Source organism: Pelophylax lessonae, assembly GCF_965119305.1.
Source record: "Pelophylax lessonae genome assembly, chromosome: 4".
NCBI classification, from domain to species: Eukaryota; Metazoa; Chordata; class Amphibia; order Anura; family Ranidae; genus Pelophylax; species Pelophylax lessonae.
Window position 1 is genome coordinate 10,313,420 of NC_138771.1, and position 26,215 is coordinate 10,339,634.

Consider the following 26,215-nt stretch of genomic DNA (forward strand, 5'->3'; position numbering starts at 1 on the left):
TCCTGTACTCATTCCTCCAGAGCTGTGTCTCATTAACCGGTTAACGACCACCCGCCGCCGTTATACTGCGGCAGGCAGCCCCTCCTGCGCAAACCAATGTAGGTCTGCATCGGTCGCGCGCCTGAAGCTAGGGGGTGAGTGCCCGCCCCCACTTGTCAACAGATGCACAGGGCCGGTGGCTCCGATTGCTGTCAGACACCCGCGATCGCTCCCCGCTGAGAGAGAAGAGCGGCCAGCTATTGTAAACACAGCCGACCTTTCTTCTCCCTGGAATGATCACAGAGCGCCTGTGATCCTTCTATATAGGAACACAGGCTATGGTCATTCCACAAGCCCCACCCCCCATACAGTTAGAATCACTCCCCTAGGTACACATTTAACCCTTTGATCACCCACAGTGTTAACCCCTTCCCTGCCAGTGTCATTATTACAGGGCATATTTTTAGCACTGATTACTGCAGTAATGTCACTGGTCCTCCCAAAAGTGTAAAAAATGTCAGTCGGGGGTCCGATCTGTCTGCCGCAATGTCGCAGTCCCGCTAAAAATCGCAGATCGCCGCCATTAAAAGTAAAAAAAAAAAAAAACAATAAAAATGAATAAATCTTTCCCGTAGTTTGTAAATGCGATAACTTTTGTGCAAACCAATCAAAATACGCTTATTGCGATTTTTTTTCTACCAAAAATATGTAGCAGAAGACAAATTGACCTAAAATGTTTAAAAAATTTTGATTTTTACATTTTTTTTTTTTTTTTGGTGAATGTTATATAGCAGAATGTGAAAAATATTGTTTTTTTTTTTTTTTTTTTTTTCAGAATTGTCGCTCTTTTTTTGGTTATAGCGCAAAAAATAAAAATCGCACAGGTGATCAAATACCACCAAAAGAAAGCTCTGTTTGTGGGGAAAAAAAAGACATCAATTTTATTTGGGTATAGCATCGCACGACTGCGCAATTGTCTGTTAAAATAACACAGTGCCTAATCACAAAATATGGCCTGGTCATTATGGGGGGAAATCTTTCTAGTCCAGAAGTGGTTAAAGTGTTACTTAACCCAGGAGCTTGCAGTCACTATATCTGATCTCCCACAGTACATAGAACATGGAAATACAATTATTTTCAGTAAATATAAACTGCTAAATCCCTTTTCTCATCAGCAGTATATAGCAGTCTTGTGACTTCTATCAGTTCCTAGTAAAGCTTGTAGGAGGAGTTTTCAGTCTCCTCTGATCCCCTGTCTCAACCAGAGATCTCTACGGCCCTCCAGCTGTTGCAAAACGACACATCCCACGAGGCATTGTAAAACTCTGACATTCACAGACATGACTGGGAATGATGGGAATTGTAGTTCCTGAACAGCTGGAGGGCCATAGTTTGAAGACCCCTGGTGTCGACAATGCTGTGCTGATCACATGCAGCCCTCCAAAGAAAAAATAAAAACTCTCTAGTAGCAATACGCCTCAAACTGAGCATGTGCAGCCCGTCCCCTGGCTCTGTAATATCAGGAAATATATTGGGGACAGTGGAAGAAGGGGAGGATCCGGGAAGACAGGATCAAACAGCCTTTATGCACAATGCAGAGGATTAACCCCTTAGGTTCCACAGCAAGTATAACAAGCATGCTTTACTGCATATACAGACTGATTTTACTGTTGTGGCTTTAGTAACACTTTAATACCAGAGGGGTGTTACTGGGCAGATCACCAGGTGAAAATAGAGGAGAAAAAGCCAAAGAAAAGAAAACAAATGCAGCCACAACATCTAATGATTGGTAAGCTGCGATATATTAAATTCATGGTTTTGGGTTTAATACTGCTTTAATTCATTTTAAAAATCCAAAGCAAACTCCTCCATCCATCCATCCATCCATCCATGTCTCTATGCTTTATTTTGTTTAGAAATTCATTTTAAAAAATGCACCCACCCCCCCCCTAGCATTTCTAGCTGCGGCCATCTTGACTAAGGGCAGATTTTTATTATTATTTTACAGGATTAGGCAAATGATCAATGTAGCATTTACTTCCTGGAATTCATCTGCTCTTAGCTCAGGCATGCATGCAGGAGGGTGTGCTTAGCTGAGAAAAGCCCCTCCTCCCATGAAGACTCCTGGGATGGATGACATAATATTGGCCTAGGCCAGAAACCAGGAAGACACTGAAGAAATGTAGAAAGAAAAAGTTTAAAACAAGTAAATATAATATACACCGGGGCTTGACAAATTTGCTTGAAATCTGGGAGCCAGCTAAAAAAGTTAGGGGGCATTTTTTTTTTTTTTTTTTTGCGCATGCCGAATGGTCGTCTTCTGTCGGACCGGCTGCCATACACACAGGCCCAATGGCAGCCAGTTTTTGTTGAACCGGCTGAAGTTGCCCAGCATTCGGCCCGTGTGTACTTGGCTTATTGGTGTGATGGGCAGTGGCTCGCTTGGGAAGGACAGTGCAGCAAGGTGGAGGCAGTAGGAGATCCAGTGATCCGGTAGCTTATGCCACCTGAGGCCACTTTCACACGTACACCTAATTCGATCCGCCAGACGGATGGAAAGTAGGATCGGATGGCGGCGGTTGTCAGCGGACATTCGCCGCTCCATAGAGGAGACTGGAGGGTCCGGCCAGGTCCGCCTGAAAAACTGACCTGATCCGACATCCCGTGTGAAAGGGGCCTTTGGCTGTGTGGCATGGCAGGGAGAGAATGAAAAATAATAAAAAATAAATTTTCATGAAAAAAAAAATATATATATATATTAATAAAAAATTGTTTCCATCTTTGTGAGGTTGTAATTAGAACTGAGGCCATTCCAACCAGCTGCCCCACACTCCCTGTCCACTCACCGGTAAGGACAGGGCACCAGATCAAGCCAGCAACACCTTCAACCTCTTCTCTTTGGAAAGAGATGGGAGGGCAGTGACAACAGGCAGGGGAAACCCTCAGTGCCACCAGTGACTGCTTGTTTCATCCCCAGCCACCACAAGAGGGCGCCAGTTCCCCAATGTAAGCGTCTCGCAAAGCCGCAGCCTCAATTACAGGCCGGCACGGCATCTTAATCCACGCACCCGCTGGCAGGGGCCGCATGGCAGACATCCCAACCTGCAAAAACTCATTTCAGGGAGGTGGCAAACTCATTTCAGGGTGGTGGCACTCCCCCTCCCCCCACCAATTTAACACAACTAAAGGATGATGAAATTAAATGCAATCAGTATTCAGAGGGTTACTTCTTCTGAGAGATAATAAAGGAACACTCTAACCACCATGACCACTTCAGTGATTTAAAGTGGTGTCATGGTGGTATGAGTCAGAAACACTGCACATGCTGGGATATTTACAATTATGTGCTGGGGGCTAGTTGCGCCCCTAGCACATGTGACTTACTGCTGGCTAGTACTGCTGGTGGGTACTGCTGGCTGGTACGACTGGTGGGTACTGCTGGTGGGTACTGCTGGCTGGTACTGCTGGTAGGTACTGCTGGTTAGTACTGCTGGTTGGTACTGCTGGTTGGTACTGCTGGTCGGTAATGCTGGCTGGTACTGCTGGCAGGTACTATTGGCTAGTACTGCTGACAGGTACTGCTGATGGGTACTGCTGGTGGGTATTGCTGGCTGGTACTGCTGGCTCCTCTGAGAGACATCAACAGAGTATGAGGAGAGGGGATGGAGGAAGCATGCAGAGCCAATGCTTCCTTGTATCTCTCCTGTCACAGGTGGAGTTCATTTTATATCACTCCGTCTGTGACAGGACGGAGCCGGAACTACTCAGGAAGCATCGGCTCCATTCTGACAGCTGACAGCTCTCTCTGCATTGAAAGGGGGCATGCTGGTCACTCTGCATTGAAGGGGGCACAGTATACCTTAATTACTGAAGGCCCCTTTCACACTTTTGTTACCTCAAAGTCACGCAGTTTTTTACAGTGTTTTTTGCCGCAAAGCAATGCCTATTACATTTTTCTGTTTGCGCCCCCCCCCAAAATTTTGAGCACCAGCCGCCACTGGTCTCTAACATCCACTAGCTCCGTGATGTCATCATGGAGGAGGGGAAGAGGACTCCAGTGACAACCTGTGAAGCTCTGGTGAACTTCATGCCCAAGAGGGTTAAGGCATTGCTGGAAAATAATGGCGGCCACACAAAATATTCCACTTTAGGCCCAATTTGGACATTGTCACTTAGGGGTGTACTCACTTTTGTTGAGTTATTTTGAGGGGACAGCAAATTTACACTGTTATACAAGCTGTACACTCACTACTTTACATTGTAGCAAAGTGTCATTTCTTCAGTGTTGTCACATGAAAAGATAGAATAAAATATTTACAGAAATGTGAGGGGTGTACTTACTTTTGTGAGATAAGCCTTCAAAATGGGCACTTTTGATCTTTCCTGTTTGGCTCCCATAGACTTCATTGGGGTTTGCTTTCCGGGTTAGAACATTTCTCCTGTTCGGGAGTTCTGCTGTGGGGGTGTTCGGCCCATCCCTACTAACAGAGCCCAAAACTCCGACACCCTGAAAAAGATTCGGATGAATAAGAGGTGATACTTTCTTGTCAAACTTCTATTTGTTCCCTGCACCATTCTTGTCACATCTATTCATCAGAATGTCTTTTACATTGTTATTCACTTTCCTTCAGTCATGGTTTATACCAGGGGTGGGGAACCTACGGTTTGGGGGCCGTATGCGGCCCCCGAAGTCATCTGGTCAGGCCCCCCATGCAGCTGAGTCTGTGTCTCTCAGCTAATCTGTCAAAATGGAGCCGATGCTTCCTGTATCAGTACCAGCCAGCAGTACCTACAGCGCAGTAACCACAGCAATACCAGCCATCAGTACCCACAGCAGTACCCGCCTGAGCCAGCAGTACCAGCCAGCAGTACCCACAGCACAGTACCAGCCATCAGTACCAGCCTGAGCCAGCAGTACCCACAGCAGTACCTGCCAGCAGTACCTACAGCACAGTACCAGCCTAAGTCAGCAGTACCCACAGCAGTACCAGCCAGCAGTACCCACAGCAGTATCAGCCTGAGCCAGTAGTACCATCCAGCAGTACTCACAGCACAGTACAGGCCAGCAGTACCAGCCTGAGCCAGCAGTACCCACAGTAGTACCAGCCAGCTATATCCACCAGCAGTACCTGCCAGCAGTTCTTTTCAATACTTACCACTTACAAAAAAGTCGACTGCGCTCCAGACTGACCAACGCAAACCTGGAAAACCTGTTGCTAGTAGCAACATCAATACCAGCTAACATCACACACCTCACCAAAGAGAAGCAGCTGCAGCCATCACATTAGGGGTGAGTTAATTAATTGTTTGACCAAATATAACAGGCTAATTTTTAAGGTGATAATTTTGTACGGCCCCCGAATTGTTTTATAAATACCCAAATGGCCCTTGGCAGAAAAAAGGTTCCCCACCCCTGGTTTATACAATAGTGATAATAAAACACATTTGAACTCGCCTGTTTTGTAGTTAATGTCTTCCTGAAAATAAATAAAGCCGGGGAAAAGAATCGTTCATCGCCATCACCGCCACATCCATCATCCATCCCATCAAACATCGGCGGGTAATAAAACACATCTTCAAGGAAATTGGCTGCATTGAGTTTGAAATTTAAGAGAAATACTTTATTGGAAAACTTTTTTAAAGTGATTCTAAACACAATCACTTCAATCTCATATAAAATGTAACATGGTAACCATTTCAGCTCCAGAAGGTTTTACCTCCGTCATAACCAGGCCGTTCTTTGCTATTCAGCACTGCGCTTATTTAACTGGTAATTGCTCGGTCTTGCAACACAGTACCCAAATAAAATTTATATCATTTTTTTCACACAAATAGAGCTTTTTTTTTGTGGTATTTGATCAATGCTGAAATTTTTATTTTTAGCAATATAACCACTTTACCACCGGAGGATTTTGCTGTCTTACGTCCGGGCCACTTTTTGTGATTCGGGGCTGTGCGATTTTAACTGACAATTGCGCGGTCATGCAACGCCGTACCCAAACGAAAATTACGTCCTTTTTTTCCCACAAACAGAGATTTCTTTTGGTGGTATTTGATCACCTCTGCAATTTTTATTTTTTGCGATATTAATAAAAAAATTTGACAATTTTGAAAAAATAACAATATTTTTCTACTTTGACAGTTAAAAAATATCCAATATATTCAATTTTTGTCATATATTTAGGCCAAAATGTATTTAGCTACATGTCTTTGACAAAAAAATTCTCAATGAGCGTATTTTTAACCGCTTTAAAACCAGAAGATTTTACCCCATTCCTGACCAGGCCATATTTTGCGATTCGGCACTGCGTTATTTTAACGGACAATTGCACGGTCGTGCGATGCTGTACCCAAATTAAATTGACATCCTTTTTTTCCCCACAAATAGAGCTTTCTTTTGGTGGTATTTGATCACCTGTGCGATTTTTACTTTTTGCGCTATAAACAAAAAAAGAGCGACAATTTTGAAAAAATAACAATATTTTTCACATTTTTTTATATGAAATCCCCCCCAAAAAGTGTAAAAATCAACATTTTTTAACATTTTAGGCCAATTTGTTTTCTGCTACATATTTTTGGTAAAAAAAAATCGTAAATAAGCGTATTTTGATTGGTTTGTGCAAAAGTTATCGCAGCTACTAACTACGGGAAATTTATGTAATTTTTATTGTTTTTATTTTAACTAGTAATGGCGGCGATCTGCGATTTTTTTTTTTGCAGGATTGCAACATTGCAGCGGACAGATCGGACCCTTGACTGACATTTTTGACACTTTTGGGGGTACCAGTGACATTACTGCAATAATCAGTGCTATAAATATGCACTGTTACTGTAAAAATTACACTGGCAGTGAAGGGGTTCTCTTTTTTTGAGAGGGAGGGGTTAAGTGTGTCCCTAGGGGCGTGATTCTAACTGTGATTGGCTGTGGCTGTGTGTGTAAAAACAGAGATCAACGGTCCTACATAGCAGAACCGCATGATCTCCATTCTTACACAGGGGAGACTGACAGGCAGCTTTGTTTACATTAGCCGCCTGCCTTTCTCCCGTGTAACGGACGGTCGCGAGTGCCCGGCGGACATCGGGTCCGCCGGGCACATGCGCGGGGGGGTCCGTGACCGAGCGGGAGCGGGAGCGCGCCTCCGGGGGCGCGCGCTCGCTCCCGAGAGCCTCACAGGCTAGCGACGTAGTACTACGTCGCTTTGCCTGTGAGGGGCTGACCGCCGCAGTAAATAGTCGTGCGGTGGTCGGCAAGTGGATAAACAAAAAAAAAATGAAAATTTTGAAAAAAAAAAAGTTTTATTTTTTAATTTTCTGGTTTGTTAGAAAACATATCCAATAAAATCAAATTGCGTCATAAATTTAGGTCAAAATGTATTCTGCTACATATCTTTGGTAAAAAAAAAAAAAAAAATCCAAATGAGTGTATATGAATTACTTTGTGTTAAAATTCTACAATCTATGGCACATATGTCCAACACAAAGCCCACTGGCCCAATATGGCCCACCAGACCATTTCATGTGGCCCTTACACCCAGAGGGAGGGGTGGAAATGAGATATGGACAGCCTATGAAAGAGCTGAATCCTGCACACTGTGCAACGCACAACCCTAAACCCTTTTCAAGAACCGTAGCAGCCTCCCCCCCCCCCCCCCACCCAAGTGAGTATGGGCACCCCTTCACAGAATAGGCTTAGAGGAAGACTTGGCTAATCTCTGGGCCCAGGGCTTTTTCTTACCCTGCCAACACCAGCAGATGACATGACTCCCCAAATCAACACTGACTGTGGAAAATTGTACATTTCATTTGGAAATCAAAATCCCAGAGTCTGGAGGAGGAGTGGAGAGGCACAGAATCCAAGTTGCATGAGGTCCAGTGTGAAGTTTCCACAGTCAGTGATGATTTTGGGAGCCGTGTCATCGGAGCCGCCGGTCACATGCGCGGACATGTCAGGGAACGAGCGGGGGCGGGAGCGCTCCTCTGGCGGCGTGTGCTCGCCCCCTAGAGGCTCTCAGGCTAGCGACGTAGTACTACGTCACTTTGCCTGTACGGGGCTGACTGCCGCAGTAAATGTACTTGCGGCGGTCGGCAATTGGTTAAAAGAAAGGAGTAATCTTACTAATTCAGTGACATAAGGCTGCACTGATGGGCACTGATGACTAGGCAGCACTGATGGGGCTGCACTGATAAGGCATCACTGATATGCTGCACTGATGGGCACTGAGTTGCTGCACTGATGGGCACTGATGTGCCCAAATAGGCTGCACTGATGGGCACTAATATGCTGCTCTGATGGCCACTGATGAGGTGGCAGTGGAGCGTACTGATAAACTGCACTAATGAAGCAGCAATGATAAGGCAGCACTATTATGCTGCACTGATAGGCACTGATGAGGCTGCACTGATGGGCACGAGGTGGCACTGATAAGCTTTACTGATGGGGCTGCACTGATATGCTGCCCTGATGGGCACTGATATGTTTCACTGATGGCCACTGATGAGGCTGCGCTGATGGCCTCTGATGAGATGCCACTGATAAGCTGCACTGATAAGGCAGCACTGATACTACCGCATATGATGCACTTGTGGCCACTGATGGGGCTGTACTGATGGGCTCATGATGAGGCTGAACTTATGGGAACTGATAGACTGTGGTTGTCGTTTACAGATGACAGGGCGGGTCATAAACAGGAAGGGGTGTGGCCTTTACAGGAAGGGGTGGGTCATATTTAAATTAGGGGGTGCCCAAGTTTAGTCAGGCCTAGGGCAGCACTAAATATACCACTGATGCCACGCCTCATTGATGCAGTAATTCATGCAAAAGGAGCCCCGACCAAGTATTGAGTGCATCCTATAATGTACATGGACAGACTTTTCACTAAGACAACATTTCTCTATTATTGGTCTTATGTAATATTCAAATTTTCTGAGATACAGAATTTTGGGGTGTCACTCGCTGGAAGCCATAATCATCAAAATTAAAAGAAAGAAATGCTGGAAATATATCACTCTGTGTGTAACTCATCTATATAAAATATAGGAGTTTCACTTTTTGAATTGAATTACTGAAATAAATTAACTTTTTGATGATATTCAACTTTTTTTGAGATGCAGCAGTATATAAATTTTGCGGCCGTCAAGTGGTTAAGTCCTTGTCTACCATAAGCTTATAAGTACCGTATATGCTGGCGTATAAGACGACTTTTTAACCATAAAAACATCCCCCAAAAATCGGGGGGTCATCTTATACACAGAGTAAAAAATGTGAACTTTAAGAGGACTCCAGGTTTAGGACTGGCCCAAAACGAATGTTCCTAATCTGTCAGCCCTCTGGATGTGCGGTAATCCTGTATGTACCGTAGCTTTAGCTACATACAGTATACCGCTCTGAGCCAATCACGCTGAGTGATGTATTCTATTAATGAATACAAAGCCAGTCAGAGAGGCGGGCTGATAATGTTACAAACTCTAACTCAGCCAATCCAAGCTGGCTTTGTATTTATTAATAGAATACATTGCTCGCCGTGATTGGCTCAGCGCGGCATTCTGTATGTAGCCAAAGCTACGGTACATACAGGATTACCGCACATCCAGAGGGCTGACAGATTAGGAATGTTCATTTTGGGCCAGCTTGGTAGTCCTAAAACTCTTAAGGTTCACATTTTATACTCCTGCCTGATTAGTGGGTGTAAACAGCTGCTAGACATGACCCCATCATGGGGTGGGGGGTAGTCTTATACGGCGGGTATAGCCCAAAACCTATGTTTTAACTGGAAAATTAGGGGGTCGTCTTATACGCTGGCATATACGTTAGCTTGGGATTGAAGAGGTTAAAGCAAAGGTGCTCTTTCACACAAGCACATAAAATCCCCCCCCCCCCAAAAAAAAAATTTGTGACCCCCACCCCCTATACACACATACAAACGTAAACGCAGGCATCGGGGCACCTACGCGTGAAAACGAAGATTGTAATACATGTTACGTATTTCCACGAATGCCGGAGTGAGAGCAACAATTCTATCACCAGATCAGGGGAGGACTGGGCCAGGGGGGCAATTGCCCCCCGGGCCACTCTGATGCCCCGTAAAAAGGCTGCACTGCTTCTGCAACAGACATGCCTAAAGGATTCCTGGTGAAGAGAAGTAAAAAGTCCCCACCACTGACCTACTGAGTGCGGGATGAAGACAAGGACAGAGGACAGCCCCCCCCCAGCATGGATGGTGTAAACTATATCTGAGCAGAGGCCGGTTCAAAGCCCCACTGCAGACTCTCCTCCCCCAGGTAGCCCCAACTGAGCTGTCCCAGCTCCCCCTGGGCAGGTTGGGAACCCAGAATGGGCCGGTGAGTAGAGAGTACCTGGAGCGGAGCTTTAGCCTGTAATGGGGTCAGGAGGAGGCCAAGAAGATGGAGAGTGGGAGGGGGGCCGAGTTGCTGCACCATGGGCCTCTGGTTTGTACTTACCACCTGGACTAAAAGAGCGCCAGTCTGCCCCTTGCACCAGACCCCCTCCGTATCACTAAATTGGTGACCTATAGCAGGGATCATCAAACTACAACCCTCCAGCTGTTGCGGAACTACACATCCAATGAGGCATTGCAAAACTCTGTCTTTCACAGACAAGACTAGGCATGATGGGAAATGTAGCTCCTGAACAACTGGAGGGCCATAGTTTGAAGACCCCTGGCCTATAGGGAGCTTTCGAAGCGTCTCCTATAGAAAATAGAAGGTGCTGAAGTTTGTCGCCATTTAATGGGCGCACGCAAAGTTCAGGTTTGACATGTTGGGTATCTCTTTACTCTTTCCTAGACCTTTGCGGTAATATTAATTGACACAAAAAACTTGCAACTACCTCTATTTTATTCTCTAGGGTGTTTGCTTTCAGAAAATATATAAAGTTTTGGGGTTTTACGTAATCTTCAGGCCTAAAATTACTTTTTTTAAACATGTGCCAAAAAAATGCAAAAACGGCTCTGGCAGCGAAAGGGTCAGCTGAGGACAATTCGGGGTACCATAGTTTTTCGCCATTTCATCAGCACTTTTAAGGCTTGGCATGGTTGTTATCTATTACCTCAATGCAGCCCCCACCATCTTTTGTATTTTTTTAAATGGTATTATATTGTGTACTCAATAAATATATATATATATATATATATATATATATATATATATATATATATTTATTTATATATATATTTATTTATATATTATATTATTTATTACATTATTTACATGTATATTATATGTTTATATATATATATTTTTTTAAATGGTATTATATTGTGTACTCAATATATATATATATATATATTATATATATATTTATTTATATATTATATTATTTATTACATTATTTACATGTATATTATATGTTTATATATATATTTTTTTTTAAATGGTATTATATTGTGTACTCTATATATATATATATATATATATATATATATATATATATATATATATATATTATATATATATGTATATATTATATTATTTATTATATATTATATGTTTGTATATATATATATATATATATATATATATATATATATATATATATATATATATAGTATATTGTGTATTCAATCAAGTGTATTTCTTTCTGAAATTTTGTCTGTGATGAACAGTTGTGCAAATATTGTAAGACATAAAAAAAATGCAGCTACCACCATTTTATTCTACAGGGTCTCTGCTTTCAGAAAATATATAATTATTTGGGGATTAAAAGTACTTTCTCTAGAAAAAAAAAAAAAAACTTGTCCCAATAGACACGCCGTCAGCCCGGCCCCTTTCACACTTGTGGGACCTTGCCGCGATTTTACCGCGATGTTGACGCGATTTTGACTGGATTCGAAGCAATGTCTATGTCTTTGGACCTCAAAACACATTAACCACTTTAAGACCGGAGGATTTTCCTGCATAATGACCAGGCCACTTTTTTCAACTCGGCACTGCGCAAATTTAACTGACAATTGCACGGTCATGCAACACCGTACCCAAATGAAATTTACGTCCTTTTTCCCCCACAAACAGAGCTTTCTTTTGGTGGTATTTGATCACCTCTGCACTTTTTATTTTTTGCGATATTAATAAAAAAAGAGCGAAAATTGTGCGAAAAATTGACATTTTCTACTTTGACAGTTAAAAAATATCCAATATATTCGATTTTTGTCATATATTTAGGCCAAAATGTATTTAGCTACATGTCTTTAACAAAAAATTTCTCAATGAGCGTATTTTTAACCGCTTTAAGACCGGAAGATTTTACCCCATTCCTGACCAGGCCATATTTTGCGATTCGGCACTGCGTTACTTTAACGGACAATTGCGCGGTCGTGCGACGCTGTACCCAAATGAAATTGATGTCCTTTTTTCCCCCACAAATAGAGCTTTCTTTTGGTGGTATTTGATCTCCTGTGCGATTTTTTAATTTTTGAAAAAAAAGAGCGACAATTTTGAAAAAAACTAAAATTTATTTTTCACATTCTGATATATAACATTCCCCCCAAAAAAATTTACAAATTAACATTTTTTTACATTTTAGGCCAATTTGTTTTCTGCTACTTATTTTTGGTAAAAAAAAAAAGATCACAATAAGCGTATTTTGATTGGTTTGCGCAAAATTTATCACATCTACTAACTACGGGAAAGATTTGTCATTTTTATTGTTTTTTTTTTTTTTTTTACTAGTAATGGCGGCGATCTTGCGATTTTTTTAGCGGGACTGCGACACTGCGGCGTACAGATTGGAACCCTGACTGACATTTTTGACACTTTTGGGGGGACCAGAGACATTACTACAGTAATCAGTGCTAAAAAATATGCACTGTCACTGTAATAATGACACTGGCAGTGAAGGGGTTAACACTGTTGGTGATCAAGGGGTTAAATGTATGCCTCATGCTTACTGACGTGTGTGGGGGGAGGGGGTTGTGTGACACAGAGACAGATCGCAGGTTCAACTATGCTGAATCCTGTGATCTGTCACTGTCTGTCACAGAGAAGATCCGCCCGCTTTGTTTACACAAGCAGGCGGATCTTCTCACACTTTCCCTGACGATCGGGGAAGAGAGACGGTGATCGCTGTCTCTCCTCCTCCGGCTCGACTCCCGCTGTGTCTAAACGCAGCGGGAGCGAGCCTCCGGCGGCGCGCGTGCGACGCCAAGACAGGGAGGAGTCCAGCGACGTAGGTCTACCTTGCTGGACACAGGGCTGCCACGTTGCTGCAGTAGCAGCAACGTGAGCAGTCCGGAAGTGGTTAAAATCGGCCCAAAGTAGTGCAGGGGCTACTTTGAAGTTGTTGTGAGTTGAAGTCGCACAGATATGAATGGTACTCATTGGAAATCATGGAGTACGACTTTGTCATGTGACTTTGCAGTCCCAAATCGCAGGACAAGTCACACAAGTGTGAAAGGGGCCTTAGCAGTGATTATAAGTTTTACATCTTTTCTGGATTCAGGGAAATGTTCCAAAAATGTTGCTGAATGAGTTAAAGACGGCGCTGATTGTAACCGCGCTCCGACTCTTCACACCCACAATTACAGAGGAGCTTCAACAGATTGATCCATTTTTCAAGAACTGAATCTTCTGTCATCACTTCAGTCAATCAGACAGGAAATAGCAGCGTGTCCCCCCCAGGCCCCCCCCCCCAGAGCCCGTCCTCATTTTGAGAAAAGCATACATTTTGATTAGAGATTTCTCATTCTGTTTTTAATCTCGGTATCCTTTAACCACTTGTCTACCGGGCACTTTCACCCCCTTCCTGCCCAGGCCAATTTTCAGCTTTCAGCACTTTGAATGGCAATTGCTCGGTCATGCAACACTGTACCCAAATGACATTTTTATCATTTTTTTCACACAAATAGAGCTTTTTAAAGGCATTTAATCACCACTGAGGGTTTTATTTTTTGCTAAAAACAAAGACTGGAAATTTAAGAAAAAAAAAAAGTTTTCTCAGTTTCTGTCAGTAAATTTTGTAAATAAGTAACTTTTCTCCTTCACTGATGGGCACTGATGAGGTGGCACTGATAGGCGGCACTAATGGGCACTGATAGGTGGCACTGATGAGATGGCACTGATGGGCACTGATAGGCGGCACTGATGGGCACTAATAGGTAGCACTGATGGGCACTGATAGGTGGCACTGATGGGCACTGATGAGGTGGCACTGAAGAGGAGGCACTAATATGCCAATCTAATAGATGGCAGTGATGGACACTGATAGGTGGCACTGATGGGCACTAATAGGTGGCACTGATGGGCACTGATAGGCGGCACTGATGGGCACTGATAGGCGGCACTGATGGGCACTAATAGGTGGCACTGATGGGCACTGATAGGTGGCACTGATGGACACTGATATGCGGCACTGATGGGCACTAATAGGTGGCACAGATGGACACTGATAGGCGGCACTAATAGGCGGCACTGATGGAACTGATAGGCAACACTAATGGGCACTGATAGGCGGCACATATAGGCAGCACTAATGGGCACTGATGAGCGCCACTGATGGGCACTGAAAGGCAGCACTGACTGGCATCACTAATGGGCACTGATTGGTGTCACTGATGGGCACTGCTGGGGCTGTACTGTAATCTGTAAACTGTGATGATCAGTCCCCTGATTATCTTTATAGTCTCCCCTGCGAGGCTATCCCGCTGATCGGCTCTCCTCTCCTCACATTCCAGTGGTAGTCGGTTAAAGGAGCACTAAAAATCAGCAATAAGAATCCCACTTATTGCTGATTTTGGTCGCTCCTTTAACCGAATACCTTTAGAGACTTTGGAAACGACCACTAGGCCGTATCTTAAGGTAGCAGCCCAGACCCCTTAACAAGGGTCCACTGCCTTTTTTCATCCTGTCGGGCCAGATTGATTGGGAGTTAATTTCCCACAGTGGCCCTCACTCACCTACCACCAGGGCCGGGACAAGGGATAGGCAGGAGGGACAGTTGCCCTGGACGCAATGGTTTATTGCAGGGATGGGGGGGCGCCTTGACCCTAACCCTAAGGGAAAGGGGGGTGCAGTTTGGCATCCTTGGCACAGAATGACCTTGTCCCGGCACTGCCTACCACCCACCCACAGACCCTCTATCGAGCGGGTCAGTCCAGCCCAGCCATCAACTTTTCAAAAAAACTCCTTACACTCTGTCAGAGTAAACTGAGGAGAGCTGATAAACAGCACTTCCTTGTTTCCATGTGATTGGACACAGCCGCTCACATGGGTAAGGAGCCGCGTCATCGGGTCATTACCAAAATCAGGTTTGTGTCGTGTCCTAGGAAGACAGCGCGGCCCTGGGGGTACACGAGAGCGGCAGTTTTGGGACGCTATTATATGACGTCGTCCCAGAACGAGAGTGCATCCCGTCCGCCTTCATTTTACTATACGGCTGGCGGGAAGTGATTACATATATGCAAATTCTGGAGGCCCCCCAGTTTAAAATGTAAAAAAAAAATATAAATGTTTTTTATCAATGGGAAACCTGAACCTGGGACAATGTACACAACCTCCTTGATGAGATTAACTTAATATCTGAACCCCCCCCCTCTTCACATCAGAGGTCCCCCCATCATATTAGAATGTGCCTCGTCACATTAGAGTCCCTCCTTCACATCAGAGGTCCCCCCATCATATTAGAGGGCCCCTAATCACATCAGAATCCCCCCCCTTCACATCAGAGGTCCCATCTGCACATCAGAGGTCCCCCCATCATATTAGAGAGCCCTCATCACATCAGAGTCCCTCCTTCACATCAGTGGTCCCCCCATCATATTATAGGGCACTCTATCATATCAGAGGTCCTCCCATCATAATAGAGGGCCCCTCATCACATTAGAGTTCTCCTTTACATCAGAGGCCCCCCCCCATCATATTAGAGGGCCCAGCGTCACATCAGAAGCCCCCCCCCCCCTTCACATCAAAGGTCCCCCCATCATAATATAGGGCACTCTATCATATCAGAGGTCCTCCCATCATATTAGAGGGCCCCTCATCACATTAGAGTTCTCCTTCACATCAGAGGTCCCCCTTCAAGTCAAGCCCCCCCCCCAATCCTATTAGGAGGGCTCCACAATACATCAAAGTCCCCCATCTCCACAAAGTACCCTCATCACATCAGAGGTTCCTTCAACACCTCAGATGTCCCCAACCACATCAGATGTCCCTCGTCAGATCAGATGTCCCTCGTCACATCAGAGGTCCTCCCATCACATTAGAGGTTCCCCATCTTATCAGATGCTCCCTATCTTATCAGAGGTTCCCCATCTTAACAGAGCTTCTTCTCTCCCATCAAAGGTCCCCCCATCACATCAGAGATCCCCCCATCACATCAGAGGTTCCTCCATCACATCAGATGTCCCCCATCACACCAGAGGCTCTCTCTTCATATCAGAGGTCCCCATCACATCAGAGGTCCCCCATTACATCAGGAGGTCCACCATCACATCAGAGGCCTTCTCTTCACATCAGAGATCCACCCATCACAGCAGAGGTCCCCCCATCACATCAGAGATCCACCTTCACACGGGAGGTCCTACTTTCACATCAGGTGGTCCTCATCACATCACAGGTCTCCTCATAACTTCAGTGTTTCACCATTACCACAGAGTTTCCCCATCACATCAGAAGTCCCCCCTTCACATCCGAGGTCCCCCCATCATATTAGAGGGCCCCTCGTAACATCAGAGGTCCCCCCCATCATATAAGAGGGTCACTCATCACATTAAAGTCCCTCCCTAACATCAGAGGTCCCCCTTCACAACAAAGGCCTCCCCATCGTATTAGAGGGCCCCTCATCACATCACAGGTTACCTGATCGCTGTGATAGCCTCTGATTGACTATCACAGTGATCAGTCACTGTGAAGCCTGCCCATGTGTTGCTCTCTCTCTGTGAATGGAAAGGAAAGATACATTGTATCTCTCTTTCTCCTTGCAGAGAGAAACAAATAACTGTGTAAAAAAAATAATAATAATAATAATAAATAGAAGAAAAAATAAAGAAAAAATACCTAATCAAGGTGTGATCTAGGTCAGTGCCAGGGTTAGTGTCTGGGTCAAGTAAGGGTCAAAGGTCAGGGTCAGTAAATTTTGGATAGAATTTAAAAAAAAAAAAAAACATTTTTTAAATAATAAAAATAAAATAAAAAATACCTAGATCAAGCTGTGATCTAGGTCAGTGCCAGGGTTAGTGTTGGGGTCAAGTAAGGGTCAAAGGTCAGGGTCAGTATACTTTGAACAGGATTTAAAAAATGTTTTTAAATAATAATAATAAAAAATACCTAGAACAAGGTTTGATCTAGGTCAGTGGCAGGGTTATTATTTGGATCAAAGGTCAGGGTCAGTATATTTTGGACAGGATTTAAAAAAAAAAACGTTTTAAAATGCTAATATAAAATAAAATAAAAAAATACCTAGATCAAGGTACGATCTAGGTCAGTGCCAGGGTTAGTGTTTGGGTCAAGTAAGGGTCAAAGGTCAGGGTCAGTATATTTTGGACAGGATTTAAAAAAAAAACAAATTTTATAAAAATAAAATAAAAAATACCTAGATCAAAGTACGATCTAGGTCAGTGCCAGGGTTAGTGTTTGGGTCAAGTAAGGGTCAAAGGTCAGGGTCAGTATATTTTGGACAGGATTTAAAAAAAAAAACAAATTTTATAAAAATAAAATAAAAAATACCTAGATCAAGGTACGATCTAGGTCAGTGCCAGGGTTAGTGTTTGGGTCAAGTAAGGGTCAAAGGTCAGGGTCAGTATATTTTGGACAGGTTTTAAAAAAAATAATTTTATAAAAAATAAAATAAAAAATACCTAGATCAAGGTATGATCTAGGTCAGTGCCAGGGTTAGCGTTTGGGTCAAGTAGTGGGTCAAAGGTCAGGGTCAGTATATTTTGGACAGAATTTTTTTTAAACATTTTTTAAATAATATTAAAAAAATAAAAGAAAAAATACCTAGCTCAAGGTTTCGTCTAGGTCAGTGTCTGGGTTAGTGTTTGGGTCAAGTAAGGGTCAAAGGTCAGGGTCAGTATACTTTGGACAGGATTTACATTTTTTTTTTAATAATAATAATAAAAAATAAAATAAAAAATAAGTTAGAACAAGGTTTGATTTAGGTCAGTGCCAGGGTTAGTGTTTGGATCAAAGGTCAGGGTCAGTATATTTTGAATAGGATTTATTTTTTTAAAAGCATTTTTTTAATTAGTGTCAGTCTCAGTATGTTTTAGGTGGGATAAAAAAGAGGAAAATGCGCACTATTGTTTCTGGGCTGTACTACAGGTACTAACATACACGTATGTGGTATCGCTGCAATCGTTGGGAGCAGAAAATTATATTTTGGGTTGTTCTTTGGTGGTATAGTATGGTAGTAACAAGAAATATACAGCTAAATTAAAAATAATTATTTTTTTTTACTATTTTGTGCCAGTTTCCCTTTGATAATAAAAAATTATTATTAAAATTATTAAAATAAAATTATTATTATAAAAATCAGGAGATAGCCGTGACCAATTACCACCAAATGAAAGCCCAATTTGTCGTGAAAATTCACCTGAATGTACAAATTAGTATGTGTAATGTTTTACTAGCACATGACAAAGTTGCAAAATTGTGCTTAGGCATTAACATCTGTTTTACTCTTAGGTGTAAAGGGGTTAAATAAAAGACAGTTTTTTTGGGGTTTTTTTGGCACGATCCGTCATATTTTCATTATCAATGCCAACATTTCACCATTTCTGCCAGGGGAGACAAACTTTCGAGCACAGCTTCATCCCATCGGGAACTCAATACCCTAAAAAAAAGAAAATGATACTCCAAAATTTAGCAGCATTTGTTTTTCATCATTCTGAATTAACTAAACCAAAGAAAGGTTATCGTTGTGATGGGTTGCGGCACTTTTTTTCTTTCTTTTTATTCATACTTTGCACAAGTTTTACAGTTGAGAAAATAACTTTTTTCGATCCCCTGCAGATTTTGTAAGTTTGCCCACTTGCAAAGAAATGAAGGGTCTTTATTTTTTATCATAGGTGTATTATAACCACTTAAGCCCCAGGCCTATTTCGGACACTTTTTTTTACAAAGTAAAATCAGTATTTTTTCTTAGAAAACTACTTAGAACCCCCAAACATATACATATATATATATATATATATATATATATTTTTTTTTTTTTACCAAAGACTCTGGAGAATAAAATGGCGGTCATTGCAATATTTTTTATCATGCGGTATTTGCACAATGGACTTTAAAACATCATTGTTTTGGAAAAATTTCAAAAAATCACATTTCACTGCATTAAAAAAAAACTAAACAATAAAGTTAGCCCATTTTTTTTGTATATTGTGAAAGATGATGTCACGCCAAGTAAATAGATACCCAACATGTTACAGTTTATTATTTATTTAATTGCGCATACTCGTGGAATGGCAACAAACTACGGTCAATAGAAATCTCAATAGGCAATGCTTTAAAATTTTTTAAAGGTTACCATTTTAGAGTTAGAGTGTAGCTCTTTTTTTTTAATTATTGCTCACGCTCTGGCGATCGCGGCAATACCTCATGTGTGGTTTGAACAGCGATTTCATTCGCGGCTCGACTTCCATATACGTTTTCTTTCGTGCAGTGACAGGTACTCTTTATGGAGGGATCGAGGGTCTAAAAGACCCCAAACCCCTCCACTGCACATCCATGTATTCAAAACGCCGAAAACAGCATTTTTGAATACATTCGTTTTTTTTTAATTTGCCGCCTTTAGCAGCAGAGTAACCCGGACGTGACGTCATGGACGGCGCCTCCAGGTTACGTCATCGGAGACCCGATCGAAGCCGCTTCCGGCTTTGATCAGGACTCCATCCAGCCGGCGGACGTGCGGGCTGGGTGCTCGGGTCTCCCGGTGCGAAGGGAGACCCGGGCAAAGCCGCAGAAGGCGGTGGGAGGGGTGTCCCCTCCCGCTCGCCGGGGTAATGAACGAGCGGCTCCCGAGCCGCATTGGTCATTACCGCCGGAAAGCCGACCGTCGGCTCTAAACAACGGTATCGGGGTGATGCCTCTAACTAGAAGCATCACCTAGGTATAACACCGCAAAGTTTGCCGACGTAAATATACATTACTTTGCGGTAAGTGGTTAAATGATAGAGACAGAATATTAACCAAAAATCCAGAAAAAAAGCACATGATACAAATATTATAAACCGAGTTGGAGAAACCCTTGTAAAAGTTTTTTTGTAGTTGGTGACCAGGTTTGCACACATCTCAGGAGGGATTTTGGTCCACTCTTCTTTACAGATCTTCTCTAAATCCTTAAAACTCCACTTTTGTGGGGGAAAAAATCTGCAAATAAAGAAAAAACAATATAGCGAATACAATTGTGACACAAATCATATTATAATTGAATGTTATTAAGTTTACTTTTCAAGCTGCAGCCGTTGTAATTTTCTGAAAATGCAATATGGCCGCCTGGAGCTGTTCTGTACACGGAATGTATACTGACCACACCCCCAGAAACATCATTTCCTGCTTGTGTGATTGGCTCACCATTGTATCAAGATACAAGTCAGATTTCTGGCATCCCCTGCAACAAAAATGTCATTTTTGGTGAGATCCTCCCAATAGCAGCATGTCTAAAGGGATGCAGGCCCAGCAGATTTCCTCATTAGAGCCCTGCAACTGCACAGCTGATTGATAATTATGAAACCACTCCCATTAGACCCACTCAGCACAGAGGAACAAACAATGATTTCTTCAGAATAACAAAAGGTAGGAATCTGCAACAAAATTTGTTAAAATCCTTGCAATGTACAGAGATCACCCAGAGGGGAATGTTTATTTCTCAAAAAAAGTGGAGTTAGGCTTTAAGGTTTCTTGGCTGTCTCTTGGCAACTCGAAGTTTCAGCTCCCTCCATACATTTTCTATAGGATGAAGGTCTGGAGACTGGCTAGGCCACTCCATGATCGTAATATGCTTCTACTTGAGCCACTCCTTTGTTGCCTTGGCGGTATGTTTTGGGTCATTGTCATGCTGGAAGACCCATCCATGACCCATCTTCAGTGTTCTGGCTGAGGGAAGAAGGGTCTCAACCAAGATTTTACAATACATGGCCCCCGTCCATTGGCCCCTCAATGCAGCAATGTCGATCTGTACCTTTAGCAGAGAAACAGCCCCAAAGCATCGTGTTTCCACCTCCGTGCCTGACTGTAGGGATGGTGCTCTTCGGGTGATAGTCCGCATTTTTATTACTCCAAACATTGCAAGTCCCTCCCCTGAAGAAGGCACATGTACAGTCATGCCAATGCCAACTAGCCTTGGCACTGACCTAGATCCTACCTTGATCTAGGTATTTTTTTCTTTTATTTTTTATTATTTAAAAAATGATTTTTGTATTTTTTCAAATCCTGTCCAAAATGTACTGACCCTGACCTTTGACCCTTACTTGACCCAAACACTAACCCTGGCACTGACCTAGATCGTACCTTGATCTAGGTATTTTTTCTTTATTTTTTATTTTATTACTATTATTATTTTTTTTTACACAGTTGTTTGTTTCTCTCTGCAAGGAGAGAGAGATACAATGTTTCTTTCCTCTCCATTCACAGAGAGAGAAACACAAGGGCAGAAAGATTGGGAGAAAGTGCTGTGGTCAGATGAGACCACAATTGAGCTCTTTGGCATTAACTTGACTCGCTGTGTTTGTAGGAAGAAAAATGCTGACTATGACCCTAAGAACACCATGCCTACAGTCACCATCCCTACAGTCAAGCACGGAGGTGGAAACATGATGCTTTGGGGCTGTTTCTCCGCTAAAGGTACAGGCCAACTTTGCCACACTGGGGGGGCCAATGGACGGGGCCATGTATTTTAAAATCTTGGATGAGAACCTTCTTCCCTCAGCCAAAACATTGAAGATGAGTCATAGATGGTTCTTCCAGCATGACAATGACCCAAAACATTCCACCAAGGCAACAAAGGAGTGGCTCAAGAAGAATCACATTAAGGTCATGGAGTGGCCTAGCCAGTCTCCAGACCTTAATTCTATAGAAAATTTATGGTACAGGCCGACTTTGCCACATTGAGGGCCAATGGATGGGGCCATGTATTGTAAAATCTTGGATGAGAACCTTCTTCCCTCAGCCAGAACACTGAAGATGGGTCATGGATGGTTCTTCCACCATGACAATGACCCAAGACATACCGACAAGACAACAAAGGAGTGGCTCAAGAAGAAGCACATTAAGGTCATGGAGTGGTCTCCAGACCTTAATCCTATAGAAAATGTATGGAGGGAGCTGAAACTTCGAGTTGCCAAGAGACAGCCAAGAAACCGTAAGGATTTAGAGAAGATCTGTAAAATAGAATGGACCAAAATCCCTCCTGAGATGTGTGCAAACCTGGTCACCAACTACTAGAAACGTCTGACCTCTGTGCTTGCCAACAAGGGTTTCTCCACCAACTACTAAGTTATGTTTTTCTTGGGGATCAAATACTTATTTTACTCACTGAACTGCAACTAAATTTATAACATTTGTGTTTTTCTGGATTTTTGGTTGATATTCTGTCTCTATCATTTAAACAACACCTATGGTTAAAAAAAAATTATAGACCCTTAATTTCTTTGTAAGTGGGCAAACTTACAAAATCTGCAGGGGACCAAATAATTATTTTCCCCGCTGTATACCTGTAACGAGACCCTTGCTCGCTTGCTTCCGCTCTCCCGACACTCCTCTGCTTCTAGTGAGTACGCTTGCAGATTGCAACGTCTGATGGTTCGGTCAACCAAGGCTTCGGGATCCGAACTACAGCTATGTGCCGTTCGGAATCCATTAGAAAAAACACCAAGCAGGCTGTATGTAAGTTCAAACAGGAAGACCTTTATTGGAAGTACACAACACACTTTTATACAGAATTTGAAACATCCCGCCCCCACCAACCGCTTTCCTATTGGTCAATTGTAAAGTTCATGTCGTTCTCCTTCAGGTCCTCCTTAGCCATGCAAATGAGGACTTGAAAATGAGTCAGCAGGGATTGGTCCCATAGCTTGATTAGAAGGACTGTTATGTGTAATGAGACAGAAGCCCCAGGGAGCAATCAATGTACACAATAGCCAGACACAGAACAATGGAGCCGTCTGGAGCCTTCAGACAAAGCAGAAGACCCCCCCCCACTGTGTAACAGATTTCAAGGAGGAACACCTCCGCCTTCCAAGGTCCATGACAATACCTTCTCTGCATAACAGGTCTGAAAGCTTCGGCAGCATTACACAAAATTAGGGAAGGCTCGAACAAATATGATACCCCCCCCCCTGGAGGAGGATCACCAAGCGGATCACTGAGCAGGAGATGATAAAATATTACTAAACGGTACACAGTAGGATAATAAACATTATATAGTACAACACTTTCCTTCTCCAAAATTTGCATGGCTGCCAGCTCTCATTCCGGGTATGTCACGGCGTGCCGTTATAGAGAGATATAGGCAGCTGGTGACATATATTCTGCTCTGTGGGCACCACGAAGAACGCCATCACGTTCCCGACTCCTCCGAATTTCTCAGAAATGATGAGACACTTCATAAGACGGAGCGAAGTGCAACGCATACGACCCTCCGCAGTCATTTAATTGGGGGATGATATTGGGCATTTAGAGGGAGCCATCCGTCACCGATCGCTGAGCCCATCCAATGAACTGCACTATGGGGACTCCAGTAATGCTGATTAAATTGTCTTGTTTAGTGAATTCTGTTTGGAATGTAACATCCGTGCCAAGCTGCTCTAAAATAGTTATTTCTCCAGCATCAGGGGAAAGGGAATGGGGAAATGTTCAGGTCAGAGGTCATATCATTGTATAAATAGGTGCACATGCGATACAAAAATGAACCTCATCTTTCTGTCCACAGATTTAACCACTTGCCAACCGGAGGAAATGTTTAATTTTTTTGTGTACATGTTAAAATTTGCATTTTTTGCTAGAAATTAATGTAACCCCACTCAAAAAAAAGAATTATATATACAGTATCTCACAAAAGTGAGTACACCCCTCACATGTTTTGTAAATATTTTATTCTATCTTTTCATGTGACAACACTGAAGAAATGAGACTTTGCTACAATGTAAAGTAGTGAGTGTACAGCTTGTATAACAGTGTAAATTTGCTGTCCCCTCAAAATAACTCAACACAGTCATTAATGTCTAAACTGCTGGCAACAAAAGTGAGTACACCCCTAAGTGAAAATGTCTAAATTGGGCCACATTAGCCATTTTTCCTCCCCAGTGTCATGTGACTCGTTAGTGTTACAAGGTCTCAGGTGTGAATGGGGTGCAGATGCATTCAATTTGGTGTTATCGCTCTCACTCTCACTTTAAATGTCAAAATTGGGCCCAAAGTGTCAATATTTTGTGTGGCCACCATTATTTTCCAGCACTGCCTTAACCTTCCTGGGCATGGAGTTCACCAGAGATTCACAGGTTGCCACTGGAGTCCTCTTCCACTCCTCCATGATGACATCACTGAGCTGGTGGATGTTAGAGACCTTGCGCTCCTCTACCTTCTGTTTGAGGAAGCCCCACAGATGCTCAATAGGGTTTAGGTCTGGAGACATGCTTGCCCAGTCCATCACCTTTACCCTCAGCTTCTTTAGCAAGGCAGTGGTCATCTTGGAGGTGTGTTTGGGGTCGTTATCATGTTGGAATACTGCCCTGCGGCCCAGTCTCCAAAGGGAGGGGATCATGCTCTGCTTCAGTATGTCACAGTACATGTTGGCATTCATGGTTCCCTCAATGAACTGTAGCTCCCCAGTGCCGGCAGCACTCATGCAGCCCCAAACCATGACACTCCCACCACCATGCTTGACTGTAGGGAAGACACACTAGGCTATGTACTCACCTGGTTGCCGCCACATATGCTTGACACTATCTGAACCAAATATGTTTATCTTGGTCTCATCAGACAAAGTGATTTTTTAAGAGCCTCTGAGTATAACGTTGAGAAAATTCGGCAATTACATATGAATTTTTGGGTTCCTGTATATGTGTTTAGTAACGCTCACTTGGTTTTCTTTTTCTTGCAGGCTCTCTTTACCCTCCAGCCAAACCTTCGGTAACTATTTTCAAAATCACCTTCTGGCTCGGCTATTTTAACAGCTGCATCAACCCCGTCATCTACCCGTGTTCCAGCCGAGAGTTCCGGAAGGCCTTCCAGAACATTCTGCACGCCCGCTGCTCGCATCGGAGGCAGGCCTCCGCTAAGTACTCCTCGGGGTTCATCCTGAGCAGCCCCGTCCACCGCAGTCCGGACGAGCACAGAGAAGTAGTGAGGATACCGGTGGGTTCCGGAGAAAACTTCTACAAGATCACCAAGTCTGACGGAGTCTGCGAATGGAAGTATTTTTCCCCGGTCCCCAGCCCGTCCTCTTCCTACGGAGCGCCAAGGGACTTTACAAACTGTTCGACGGCTAGAGTGAGCAGCAAGTCGATTTTGAGGACCTGCTGTTGCATCGGCATGGAGCCGCCGCCGGCATGTACTCAGCATAACGTCCCCACTATTAAAATACATAAGATCTCTGTGAGTGAAAACGGGGAGCCAGTCTAAGGTTGGCAAGGTGTAGACGTTGCGTAGACGATGCGTAGACGTTGAGTCTAGTATGGTGCATGCCGAGTGGAAGTCACATGACCGTACTTCACCGACCTGTCTGTGCAAGCTCCCACCAGCACCATTTACATTCCATTTTGATCTGAGCCTCGTTTTTATTGCTTGTTACTGACTAATCGAGAACGCGTGGAACCTCAACTGATGACTTATGCTGCTATACCAGCACCGTGGATGCGGATGCATGAATTGAAACTCTCCGTGGTGCTATGTAAATGCAAAATAAAATGAAAAGGAAGTGGCGAATGAAATGAAATGCCAAATGCAGCCGACTCTTTTTATGTGCCGTGGTTTTGTGTGTGTGCGGGGTTCATGCAGAGTTCATGAGCTGTGCGTCGTGTACAGGTGGAAAATGACCTAAAATAGTTCCAGGTTATTGATTGCCCATCTGCAGATGGCTCGTGATAGCTACATCATTACATGGGAACAACTATCAGAGGCACACCACTCAACGTGTGGGCGAGATCCCAGGACTGACTAGAGATAAAGAAAAATAGGAAAATAAAAATCTTAGCCCACCTCCGTGACCAGGCTATTTTTTGCGATACTGCGTTACTTTAATTAATAAATTTCGCAGTCATGTGACGCTGTACCCAAACAAAATTTATAT

At 43.3% G+C, this 26,215-nt stretch overlaps 1 protein-coding gene across 1 annotated transcript in view; it reads left to right on the top strand.

The window, feature by feature from the left end:
• Positions 1 to 25,867, top strand: part of ADRA1A (adrenoceptor alpha 1A) — a 68,151-nt gene extending 42,284 nt beyond the window's left edge. The window contains exon 2 of the mRNA XM_082256040.1: positions 25,028 to 25,867. Coding sequence (XP_082112166.1) covers positions 25,028 to 25,548 — 521 coding nt within the window. The 3' untranslated portion in view covers positions 25,549 to 25,867. The remainder of the gene's footprint in view (positions 1 to 25,027) is intronic.
• Positions 25,868 to 26,215: the final 348 nt, after the last annotated feature.